At 34.5% G+C, this 13,911-nt stretch overlaps 1 protein-coding gene across 1 annotated transcript in view; it reads right to left on the bottom strand.

The window, feature by feature from the left end:
- LRMDA (leucine rich melanocyte differentiation associated) overlaps positions 1–13,911 on the bottom strand; it is a 681,403-nt gene that overhangs the window by 279,175 nt on the left and 388,317 nt on the right. The window contains exons 4-5 of the mRNA XM_086752286.1: positions 11,961–12,100; positions 1,675–1,801 (exon numbers count right to left, since the gene is read on the bottom strand). Of these exons, the coding sequence (XP_086608412.1) occupies positions 1,675–1,801; positions 11,961–12,100 (267 nt within the window). The remainder of the gene's footprint in view (positions 1–1,674; positions 1,802–11,960; positions 12,101–13,911) is intronic.

Genomic DNA, 13,911 nt, shown 5'->3' with positions numbered 1-13,911 from the left:
TTATAATATCTGTTCTGTATCCAATTTAATATTTATTTTAAATTAGCCACATCTGTAATATGTGTATAATATTGTATGATGAGGGTAATTTTGTAGCACCTTAAGAAGCATTAATTCATGCCATGAAAAGCATTTACAATGATTTTACCACCAGCAATTTGTACCAAATCATTTATAAAGAAAAAAAAAAAGTGCCTTTAGTATGGCAATAACAACAGTAAATTTGAGCCTTCTGCAAATTTGATGAAATAAATGTATGTTTTATCATAAGACTTAGTGGGTAAATAATTCAAAACTATACAAATGGTTCAATTATAGATATAAAAGATAAAGATGTTATCCCTACATTTGTGAAGTAATTTACCCTTAGCTACTGACTTGAAAAGAGGTTTCCAACCAGAAAAGGAACTTCAAATGTAAGAAACGGGAACTTTTCTTCTTATCTTACACTATTAAGTTGGTTAAAATTCAAAGAGCAGACTCTTCAATGAAAGATCTAATCGCTAATAAAATTTAAAAAACACTTCACCAGATGAATATTCTGATTAGAAAAGAAGAATTATAAAAGAAGACAACACGTATGCTATATCTAACACATTTCAGCTACTGCATTTGACCAGATTCAGCAAAGATGGTTTGCTGTGAATAAGATAGCCACAGCAGCTTAGAATTAAATGATTTCATTTATTACATATATTAAGCTGAAATAACTAAAGGCAGTGGTAAACAATATATCAAAGCTATGTATCAGAACCGTTAACATTTTAGTAGTTATAAATGAATCAGTCTGAATTAATGTTATACACTGCAATTGTACTTGTGATAATGCATTTATCTAGCAACATTGTTATGCTACCAAACAGTGCATTTCCGTAAGTGCTACATTATTATTCAGCATTATTGGAAATCTGCAATAAATAATTGATGGTATATTTTAGAGAACAAAACAGCAAACAGAAAGCAAGTAGACAGAAAACTTAAGTGAAGTTTTAAGACAGACCTGCAGCACTTAAACACTGAAGCTCAGACTGCTGTTATCGTGTACTGGTCAACAACGGAAAAAGAACATAAAGTGGAAAATTCACATTTGCATTCTGTTATGCCCAGAGTTGATGCAAGTGGTATCAAAAGCTCAGATTACTGAAACCTGTCTCTCTGATGTTGTCAATGATAATTAGCAGGACACCACATTAAGTAACATCATACAAAATTAGAATCAGCTTGTCCACTAAAAGCCAAAATAAACACCATAGGTGTGAGCTCTGCGATAGACATTTGTGTTTAACCTATAAGGCAGGGGACAACTTGTCAGAAAAATTGCCTTCTTTCACAAAAGCATATCACATAGTTGTTACATATCTTTAGACAGGGTAAAAATATTCTTTTAAGCTCAGTGACACATATTAGTTACTTTGTTATATGAAATAAAGGATGGAAACCAGAAATTTGGTCACATAACCACAGTCCATTAACCCACTTGAACAGTAAAGTTTGATATCAAACCACAGAAAAATTACTAAGGCTTTTGTCCCTCACCTGATCACATTTACCAGTCCTTTCACTTGAAAGGTTTTGTCTGTCACTTTAGCAAAAGATGCAGCAAAGCTTTTGGAGTTATTTTAAAACAGTGCTAATGAATCACATTGTTGTTACTTCTTCCATTTACCCTCCTACCTTAGCATCCTTGGGCTTAACCACTTTCATGAAGGCACCTCGGACCAAGGCTTCCTCTCTCTCCCTCCTGGTTACTTTCCGAGTGTCGAGAAACTTCAGGTTTGTCAATTTGTGCAGGACAAAATATCTGACAGACAGCAAAATGCACATGGTTAAAATCCAGTAATAAACATACTCACAGACTAAATGACTAAAAAAATAACAGCAATAAACAGCAACAGCCTTTGTTTCCTCTCTCTGTTCACCATTTTCATACAACGCAGCTTATGTCAAAAGTTGTAATACTTACTTTACTCTTTCAAATCAAGTTTGTCCTAAGCTGCCCATTACAATACTGGTTGAATCAAACAGATAAGAAAACTATCACTATGGACAAGTATGTTTCCTATAGGTATTAGTGAGGCATAAGGTATACCCAGAAACAGAATAAAATGGAAACTGTTTTGAATTGCCAGTTTGCAAAACTGAGTGATTCCAAAGATTCCATCCCACGTTGCAGGGGAAAACCAACCTGAGACACCGGAAAGTGCCAGCTATCTTATCTTCTTTAAGAAAATTCTCAGAAAATGTTTATTTGCCACTTCTTCAGATTTTCACTATATTTTCCTAAAAACATAATGATCAGCAACATTAGAGACGCGTGAACAGCAAATCAGGGAGGACTCTGGTTTGTCTTCAACCATACATCCTAAAACACATCCTTTGTCTTGAAAGGAGTGTATGCCAGTGTTCAAAACTCTTAACATGGAAAAAAAAAAATTGTCAAGAGGAAGCAGTAGGAGTTATTCCTGGTCCCTGCTTTCCAGGACTACATTTATTTTGATGCAGGCATCATTTGGAGGGAGAATTCCAATTTGGTCCTGCCAGACAGAAAAGGTGTCCTTATGGCATATGGATCCCAGCTCAGGACTAAATGTAGAAGCACACAGGGAGAAACTATTTTTATGAAAAATATTTCAAGACTTCAAAGTTCTTGTTAGGATCCATCAGTACTATATTCTATTTATCCTTCTTACTCAAAGTACAGCAGCTTTTTAGCCTCAGAAAAACAGTATTGGTGCCTTGCTTGCAGGAGAGAACATAGCAGATCAGAAACAAAGTAAGGCACACAAGCATGGCAAATCAAAATATCCAGCCACCTCAAGTACACGTTATTTACATTTAGTCAACCAAATGTGAAGGAGATATTTCGAAGCGAGGGAAGCGCCAGACTTTTCCTGGCAGGGGGTAGAAAGGTGATTGATAATGTTCCCCATGCCTAGCTGCCTTGCATAAAACTCCAGTCAGTCAGAGCCTCCTACTCGTACCAATCCCTTCTGGCACTGGGAGGAAGAAATCAAAGTAGTAGAAAACTACATAACATTTTGAAAAAGAACAACACATCAAAAACGTGTTTTAAAAGGTAGGAGTTATTTTATACTACTGTTCTCAAGACCAGATAAACATATGAAAAAGACTGTAAGACTCCCCTTCTACAATCAAGCAAAATTTAATGTCGCAAATAAACATTTCCATCAAGCACACCTTTCCTCTCAGAGGCAACAGCTTTGTAAAGTGTTAAAAAGTGAACTGAAAATGCTCAGTACTGAGATAGTCAGACAATTTTAATGTGAATCCTCAATCTATGACTTTCAATTACATTAGAAGAAGAAAAAGAGAGAATCACTTTACAGAACATGTCCTAAGACCATTTATTAAACAACAGCTATAGATCTATGAGACTGACACATTCTCTGACTCCTCGCAGCTTTTCCTGGTTGCCCTTCCAGTCCTCCCTGGCATTTTGCTGGCTCTTATCTTTCAGTGGAGGAGAAACTATCCATCTTGTGTTACTGGCAGAAAAGCCCTGATGACAAGAGATTCTTTCAAATGAAGGCATGTACAGAAGGAAACAATATGTCAAGAATGAAGAAGAGTGAAGCTAAAAATGAGTAAAGACACCCACTAAGTGCAGGGTGAGAAAAGATGAATATTCAGGTGAAGAAAACATCGGTATTAGAAAATCAGCAAATGTTTAATGATGGAATGAAATATGCCACTGAAAAACAGGCTGCAACAAAAAATGACAACAGACTAAGACAGCACTGTCATCTATGCTGACTTTGGATCACAGCCCTAATGTCAGTCTCTCAATCATTTCAAAAGAGCTTAAAATTACAATAGCATTCCTTGATACAAATGTATTTTTGTATTTTTAAGTCATCCTGACTGCACTTCAAAAACCAGAATTAGCGCCAGTACTTGCCAATTCCAGAAACAAAACCAAAAAATCCTACTCACAAACTAAACAGCAAACTACACCACAAATTGCAGGTTTTGCAGCTTTTTTTTTTTTTTGAACGTGCACTTCTTCAGGAGAGCAAATATTAAAAAGTACCATAAAGGTTAACCCATCAGTAGTACAAAGGAATATCAGTGATTAATTCTTTTAAAAGGTAATTCAAAATACAATCCTATTTATTCATATTCCTTTTACTGAATGTGCAATAAAAATAATCTATATTATACTAAACAGCTGAAGAAAACCATCACACTTCCTGGATATATTTTAGCTAGAAATATGAAGATGCAGCTTCAATCTTAATGTAACACAAGTTTGCCATAAAAAAATACAGGAAAGCCCTGGAATGAACACTTTACAATATCAATTCAACCCTTGTAAATTTAATCCAGGGTTATTTGTTGCACAAAATCTCTTTAGTGTGATGTATGACTTAGTTACTAAGGTTATCACAGCAGCATCCTAAAGTTGCATAGTACATAAAACATTTCAGTTAACAATGCAGAGAGGTTAACTCCCCCAGATAACCTACTATCAGAGGGTTAGGCCAGATGACATGCCTCTGTCAGCTTTCAGGAGCTATTGATGGTTCAATCAGTTTGTTTTGAAGGTAAAGTACAACAAAAGGGCACTAAACTTATTCAAACTGTCAACAGGGACTATCTGGAATGTTGCTTGCAGGTAAGTAATTTTGGGTGGTTTAAGACTATTATCAAACACCAATAGCTGCAGAAAAAGACAGCTACTAATAACACAGAATGCAGCCATCATAAAACACTTTATCACTTTATGGCAGGTACTATGATCCATAAATTGCATGGCACACTACACCTGTTTCAGACTTGTAAAATCACTAGTTAAGAGAATGTTGTTTAATGAAGAAACATCCATCTAAATTTTACATTATAAGTTTAGAAAGATTTAGTTTAGGTTAGAGGTTGGGGGGCAGGATCTTCCTGCCCACATTCTCCTTTTTTTTTTTTTTTTTTTTAAATCATTTTGAAACTTAGCACTGCTCTATGTGAGCTGAGACTGCTGTTACTGGGTTTTAGCATCTGCAGCGGTCTGAAAAAAGGTTATTATCTTCAGTGATGAGGATAAAGGTGAGCTCCAGATCTAGAAAAAAAAAAAAAACAGACACACCAGGAAGGTGCTTAGAGATCCATTTATCACTGCCTGTAAACTGATCTTCTAATTCATGATGAATTAAGGAAATGAACTATGCAAGTAAAGTTCCATCTTCTTTTGTCCAGAATCATCTCCCCTCCTTGACTTCCAGTGCCAAGAGTCCCATAAAAATAAACTAATAACAGACACCCACCACACACAAACAGGAACACTCAGAGACGGAAAAAGACCAGAGAATATCACATTTCATGTTCTTTCAGTCTTAGTTAAGTGAAAATGACAATAAAGATTAACAATTCATTTACCAATTTTGTAAGTGTTGCATGTAATTAGTATTATTTTAACAATTTTTACACAGATCTGTCAAGATATTGGAAAAGGACAGGCTTGAGGGGGCATTTACAAAGGAATGCAGTGAGTTTGGGATTCAGCTGCTATTGACATTGGCAAAGGCTCAATAGGGGAAAGCCTTCCTTTGAAGAAACACATTGGAGTTCAGAAAGGGACAGAACAAAAACAGCTTTGAGATCAGCTATTGCTATTTATTAAACAATACATGATTATAGTTTTTATATAAAGAAATACTGTTTCTGATACTGACTCACTCTACAGCCTTTAATGAATCACAGACTTGTCATCTTAACACTGCCTTATAAACAGGGAAACTAAAAGTTTTCAGTTACCTTGCAGGTATACTCTGTGTATGTTTCCAGTTCTCTACTGTGTAGCAATCATTACTTAAAAGGTTCTTGGGTTGTTCCCTCAACCCCAAAAAAAAAAATCAGTGATGGTTCGCACAACCTTAGGAGAGAGTTTCACAGGTAAAGCAAAAGGGTTCAAAGAGAATGTCTAGGTGTTCCTTAAAGGATCACAGGAAAGAAAGGAAAAAATCTATTTTAAACATATGCAATAAATTTGCAAGTCCTGATCCAAAACATAGAGGTGTAAATAACTTCTGTGTCAACTCCTTATTTTTGTTAAATAATTTTCATTCTGATCTGTTTTCAGTAGCCACTTGGGTTCAGGCATAAAAATTCCTTCAGTTTTAATGAGTTTTGGTACATTGCTCCTTACTATTATTGAACAGTTCTAGGAAATTTTTATTCTAGAGCTGTGAACACCATAACAAAAAAAATAAAAATCACATAATATCATAGCATCTAAGGGCCTCGATTCATTTATTACCTCCCTTGGAAAAGCAGACAAGTTGTAGAACATGGTTGGCCTTCTGATACTGAAAGATAATGCCATCACCCATGAGCCACCCTATAAGAAAATCTTAAAAGTGGCAATAAATTCCTTGGGGAAAGAATGTTTTGGGTTGTTTGGCTTTTTTTTTTGTCCCTCTTTCTACTACAAGAGATGTATAGTAAATTTGTATATGTTAGAGTTTCAGAGAAAATAAACTCTTCCACTGAACCTTTGGTAAAAAAAAACTATAGTAAAAAACTAGATTCTGTATAGTCCTTTATTTTATACTTTTATTAACAAAACCTGGGATATAAGACTGTACTATATGCACCAATATTTAAGTTTAAAACACAAAGTTAATCTGGAACTGAAAAATTAAGAGATATTTGCCCAGAAGAATGTAGAAATGTCTAGCTCTACCCATATCATAACTGCCACCCGTTCTTTATTTCAGAAAGTGTTTACTTTCATTTTTCTATTTTCTGTGCTATTGGATTTCCTTTCTTTGAAAATCACAGAACATAAAAATAATACACCTATTTCAAACTTTGAAGGTCTGGTTGTGCTCTTAGCTACATTACTGTAAAATAGAAATAATAAATAACCTGAAGCTGGCAAAGCTACATCAGCATTCAAATGAGGACAGATGAAAACAAAAAACAGAAGGATTGAACATGTTTATGACACTGCATTAGATTATCTCCTTTAATTGTTTCTTCTGTATCATCAAGAACCTTCTACTCTAACTCTTACCCCATCAAACAGCACATAGCTGGCTGCAGAATGTCCATCTGCAACAAAACTTCCTCAATACAGAGTTAAGGAAGCCAGGTCATAAACTTAAACGACCATCTTCCAGAACAGAGTGCATGGCGTTGGCATGAGGTGTTAGAGGATCACATAGCCTCTGTGCAATCCTGGCACTGCTTGGTGATGACCACGTAATTCTGAAGGGATCTCAAGTCACTCAGAAATCCAGACTGCTCCTAATACTAATATACTAATACATCCTTCTGCTCTACTGCAATGTAGCAAAGAGCTTTATGAACTAGAATAACATCGCTCTACACTTGTAACAATAATGATACTTATGGCTTGACTTACTGCGTTACTGTGGGCAAACTGGAGTATTACGGACCTCAATTTATTTGGCTGAACAAAGAAATTATAATAGCCCTTGCCCATAGATCCCTACAGTGGCTAGTCTCAGACAGAAGTTGTGTGGCTATTTGATGTCTATCAAATACAGGTCTTTTTTTTTTCTTCCAGGTACTAGAGAAATATGAAGGCCTCATGCAAACACAGTGAAGTAGCACGGTTTCACAGATTAACACAGATATAAGGGAATACCCCAATCATCTCATGAAATACATAATAAAACATATACAGAAGTACCACAGACTTTAATCTCTCCTACTAAAAGAAAGCCTCAACAGTATGTTCACTGATACTGAGCAAGTACACTAGCATTATTTCCATTACTAAGCAAGGACTCCTAGTCTCTTATTGCTTCTTGAATATGTATTTATATTACCATCCAAATCCAATAACAAGACTATTTAAAATAGATGAGTAGGCTCTGTCTGAATTTTAAAACAACACTAAAACAAAAAGAAACCAAACCAAAACAAAACTGCAAGGAAACTGAAAACGCTACACAAGGATCCAGCATTTCACAGAATCAAACCTGTGGGATGGGAAAAGCTGATTTAGTTTGAAAAGTTAATCCATACAAAATGCATGCACTTCCTTTCTTGCTGTTATATCTTAAGAGGACTTTATAAGGTTATCACCCCCTGCCAAAGATAGCATATCTAGTATATGTACTTTTAAGCTAATTTAAAATAAACTCAGGCATTTGTTTCCACTTGCCCTTGTTTCCATGTCAACAGCACTTAATGAATGCATCATTCCAGGAAATGTCAATAAGGAGCAAAGAAGAATGAACAAGCACTGAAAACTTCACACATGGCATACATCCTTCACAATCATATCGCTTTAATGAAAGTAGGTGAGGTCACCTGCAGCATTAGCATGTGCTTTGTAATACGTTCTGACCCAGATGATTCTTCACAGTTCAGTAACACCACGTTTGAAGTTTTCACTGCAAACAATACACTCACAGAGCTGACCAAGTGCGGGTACAAGAGAAGCAACCAGCAATTACTGTGTTGACTTCTGTTACTTTGATCTCCGGGTCATGACCTTTGCTTTCACGCAATCTTCAAAGTCGAGATTGTAGAATAGGTTATTTTAGAACATGCACTGTTTTGCAAGCTATTTTTCTGTGTTTGTGGCTTCCTGTTAGAGCCAAAAGCTTTTAAATCTTTCCTATCACCATTTCAGATATTCTGCTTTCCCTCGCCCTCAAGATATCCTTTTTCAAAATATCACCTCCTGAATATAGAAAGCTTAAAAAATAAAACATAGCTTTTTTTTTTTCTTTCAGAAAGAAATCAAAGCCACTTTACAATGGTGGCAAAAAAAACCATGACTTTTTAAAACGAACCAAAAAAGTTTGCTTATAAAAATACCACAGAAGAAAATATTCAATTTTTTTCTCTTGTCCACATAAAAATTCCAATAGCAAACACAGAAATGTTACCATCAATTTGTTCTCCAACCCATTTGAAAGGTAAGGAGGAATAAGAGAGACGGAAAAAAAACCCCACTTTTTCCTTTTTCTTAAAAAATGTCACAGTCAAATGTTACTATGTTTCTTAAAAGCAAAAAAAAAAAACCAAACCTGCTTTAAGAAAAACATCACAAAAATATTTTTGTGTAAAACCTATTTTTTACTTAAAAACTAAGGAAAAACTTCAGTATTACAATTGATAGAAATGGTATACTAATGGATTACCTGAGGAACCATATCTAACTTCTTGATAAAAACCATAGTTTTATACATTTTCCAAGTGTTTATGATAAAAATCTAATTATTTTTAAAAGATGTAAGTTTACTTTTTATCTGTGTTACTAATATCACAGTAAATCACTGGACCTTGAATTTTAAAAAATTTTATTTTCCACATTTTTTTTAAGGTGTTACAGATCTTTCCAATTTCTTGGAATGAGAAGATTAAGTAAAGCTTTGATTTCTAACACCTTTCCCTTTCTGGTTGTGGAATTAAACAGCCTGAACTCTAATTGAACTCAGTAGGAATGAAATTAAAGCTCAATGAAAAATGAAGCTGTGGTTCCAATGGTCACTGCAAAAATTTAGAAAAATAAGTTCCTATTCAGAACAAAACCAAACTAGTTAAAGTTTATGGAAAAGCAAAATGTTTGAATAATTTAGGTTCACTGAAATGCAATCTTTTGATGCTTTCTGTGTGATATATTTTCTAAAGAAAATTTAAAATCTTATTTTGAAAGTTACTTCAAACCATAAAAAATGGTGAAACTGGCCACTTCAAATGTCTGCTTTTGATATTTGAAGCAATACATTTGATAAAATGTAAATATTTCCTCAATGAGGAAAGCTTGCTACTCTTAAATCTGTGAAATAAAACTGTATGTTTGGGGAATGGAAAAAAAAAAAAAGGTTTTATCCAAGATGTCCAAGATAATTCAGAGTTTTGAACACATGTTCTGAAGCAACTATTCAGAGTAAAATTAGCAGAGTACTTTTAATCAGTTCCACCATGCAGATGAATATATTCCCCTAAAGATAGAGAGGTAGACACACATAGATGGATGGATGCTTTTGGCTTTGAGTATAATGTTGTCTGGCAAACACATTTCCATCTAATGTAACAAATAATTACAGAAAAGGATCAGGAAACTTTCATTATAGTAACAAAATCATAAATCATTCAACTAATCAGAAGTCCATTCTTCTTTCTTAAAAGAGCTTTAATTAACCTAGTTTATATGGAAAAAAATACCGAGGTTTTTGAGAAATTGTGGGGAAGAAAATGGAAGTAATGTTGCTGTTTCCAGAAGATGCATAAATACAATTACTTCGCACTTTGACACGGTGGTTTGCCACGATTTGACCTGAAACTACCTTGACCTCCCTGAAATCAACATTTTGCATTGAAATGAAACAACAGACATGCTTGTTTTGATGTATGGCTGTGTGACATATTATAAATATTACATCACATAACCACAGAGGATGTCAATCAATAAAGAACTTTTCCAGACAGCACTAAATGAAGCATGGGTCCTTGCCTCTGAATGGCTCCTTTAACTTACTACTTTTGTTTAAATGATTAATAGGAGACATATTGTCAGAAAACATACTTAAAGTGAAAAACAGTAAACTATAGAAATATCATTCATTTTTAAAACAATTCTCTAGTGCAGATGTCACATAAATTTACATACAGACAGCACTGTTAGCCTCTCGTAAGCTGGATAGTAGGCTTACCTTCCACTTACGTGTGTAAGGAATGGGAAAATATTTTACTAAATCTAGGCTGCTCTACTTGGTGAAAATCAAAATGCTACAGCTAAGCTGGGTTCAAAAATTGAATCTTTAGAAGGTGAAAGTCTTTAGGCTAATGATAACCTAAAATATAGCAAAAACTATATGCACACCTGGGACAGTTGTGCTGCTACAGCAATAAACTGGTGCATCACATCCATGCCACTTCCCAACAAACCTGCTTTTAGTCTCCACCACTCTGTATTGTTTTATATTAACCGCTACAGCGGAGTTTGGATTACACGAAGATAAAATCAGAGTTTTATTATGTAACTCTGAATACTGCGGGTGATCTGCTAATACAACGGAAACTCAGGCTCTGCAAGGTCAGCAGCATGGTGACCAGTGCTGCTTGGCTCTGAATTGCCTCAGCCAGCCATTTTCAGCCAATGTGAAAATGCTAGCACACAAAAACTGAAATCTTGGCATAAGATGTGAACAAGGAAAAAAAGAAATACAATTACTTTTTTCTTTTTCTTTTATAATCAATGTCTTGCTTGCCTAAAGGTTATAGCTATGAAAATTATGTCAGTTCAGGAGACATTCTGTTAGTTTTAGATCTATACTCACAGTCATCATCAGTCACAAGTATTTTTATTTTTAAAAGAATAACCCTTGCAATTTTTAGCAACATGTCAGTTGGATATATAGTATTTTATCAGGCTTCCATATTAATTTCCAGAACCTTTTGTATAATCTAGCTCATTAAAATTACATTATACAGATAGTTTTTTTTTTATTTGAATCTAAAGACTAACTGCTCTGAATAAAGCAGCATGATATAGAAGGAGTCCTTTCTCCTGTGTTCTTTAATAGTGCCTTGATAACTATAGTAAAAGAAACTCATCACCAAAAACAAATGTCAGCAGAAAACAATGCAACTAGCTGAGTATAATGATTTTTTTTTTAATTGACTGTCACTCTTAGCGTATGTAAACATTGCCTTACCTTGGCCTTAAAGAAGGAAAGGCCATAAATAGGCACATATGGGCACCCACATTGGGAAATCCTGTGCATACCTGCTCAACTCAAACACGTTCTGTACAGCACTGATATATTTATTGAAATAGGGTTCCTGAGAGTGATCTCATGAAAATGGGGTTACACAAATTCCCAGGTGTTCCATGGCAGAATATATCACAATGCTTTCAGAATGCAGTAGATGTTTGTTTCAGTTGGGTTTAGTTCAATATTTTTTCCAGTAATAAACAAAAAATTACATACCTTAGCATACCTACAAGTGAAAACACTAACCTGTACCTCTGGTAGTCATCTTCATCCTTTTCTTTGCAGACCAGTTCATTTGGGCAGGCCATGTTTCCAAGCAAACTGAGATATTGTAGTGAAGGCACAACTTCAGCCAAATGATCCAAAAGGCTTTCTAATTCTGTTATGTGTCAAAGGTTGTGGGTTAAGGATTCAATGACATTAATGAAAAAAGCATTTAGAGTTGCATCATTGCTGTTTTAAACATACATTTCAATAACTGACAATCAAATTTAGTATGGCATTTGGGAAAATGTCACATTAATTGTTCCAAGGGCAAACAGGGATAAACTTCAGTCAGTTTTTTGGCATGGAATGAAAGAATTTGGCTGTTTTGTCATTCTTCTCCCCGCCTTTCTTTCCTAGGTGGTTCACTACAAAACATTAAAACTTTGACAAAATGATGGATGCTGTGTGGTAAAATGGCTAGCAATTGCTGGAGCCATGAAACTTTTCCAGCATGGAAACAAACAGTTAGTTTCACAGCACATTCATCACTAATGTATTCAGTCCATTGGAAAATGAGTTTAAAAAAAAAAAATAAGTCAAACCACAACAACCCACTTTCACTCCCAGCATATAAATGCTTTGAGTGCCACATCAACAGATTTGTAATTACTCAATTAGTATATAGGAATTAATGCTTCACTAAGTACAACTTCAAAACTTCAGTGTTACTAGTCTTTTGTATGTGAAGCTTTAAAGTCTTGTAAAGCATAACATTTTTCACTATAATAGCCTTATATTTTGGTGCTTGTGAGGCTTTTTAACTTAACTATATTCCTCAGAACATACATAAGGATGATACACCTTCAATACTGTAAACTATATTAAAACAAACAAGCAAACAAAGGTTAAACTATCTTTTAACTACTGCAATATTGCAAATCACAGCTTAGGTTTAAGCATAACAACAATATTCAACCATTTGCACCCTGTTGACTGATCAAAGAAAGCAAATTATTTTGTGAAAGTACAGTATGACAGTCTCTAAACTCCAGCTATACATTCTTATTTACTTCAATTTACATGCAAACAAAAAGGTGTGATTCTCAAAAAAGATGCCATGCATATGTGTGTAAAAAGTTTTCAATGTTTAAAAATTGACTGATGTAGATAATAACAATAATTATTCAAAACCATTAAAGAGCATTTCATTGCTCTATTTTTATCCACATCTGCTCTTAGAGCCCACAACTATTGTTTCAAATCCTCAGTTCACTTGTGTTGCTATTATTTATACTTGATTTATGTGTTTGTTATCTTTGTTATTTTTAGCTGATGGAATTTATTTTATTTCTTCACCTCAATATCTTAAGGGCAACAGAAGCAATACAGAATGGAAAGAGCAGCTTCAATGTTAAAAATGTGGTCTTCCTTTTGTAAGTCTGACATTTTATTTTATTTCCAAACGTACAAAAAGATCATGCTGACAATTACTAATTTTAATATATTAAAAGCAATGTATATACACTTGATGTTCCATCCCATAAGGTCTGAGGAACCATACTCAAACATTCTGCATGAGTCAGAAAAATGAGGGTTTGAGATTAGTTCTATGAATTCATTAAAAAGGTAAAAATGCTAAATTTGGCAAATTCACATTATGGAATACTATATGCCAGTAAGCAATCAACCAGACCCTAAGAAAAATTGTCTTTGTGTAGCACCATATGATATAAATAATCTTTGTTAGCCAGGATGAATTCCCAATCAAAATTTGGTGCTAATTCTCATCTTGTCGTATCTGGACCTCAAGCTCATATACAAACTTTTTCATGGCTCTTTCAGGAGGTATGTGGCTGTGATGGGAAGGTCGCAAACTGGTTTTCCACACATGTTCAAGTGAGAGGCTTTTTTAAAATTTCATAAGACTGTTAGAGAAGTGCATGAATCTGGCACCCTCCCTAAGCCAGAAAAAACATTTAATTTCTTTCAG

The sequence above is a fragment of the Chlamydotis macqueenii genome, chromosome 7 (genome assembly GCF_036417535.1).
Source record: "Chlamydotis macqueenii isolate bChlMac1 chromosome 7, bChlMac1.mat, whole genome shotgun sequence".
Taxonomy (NCBI): Eukaryota; Metazoa; Chordata; class Aves; order Otidiformes; family Otididae; genus Chlamydotis; species Chlamydotis macqueenii.
This window is presented reverse-complemented; position numbering and strand designations above follow the sequence as displayed.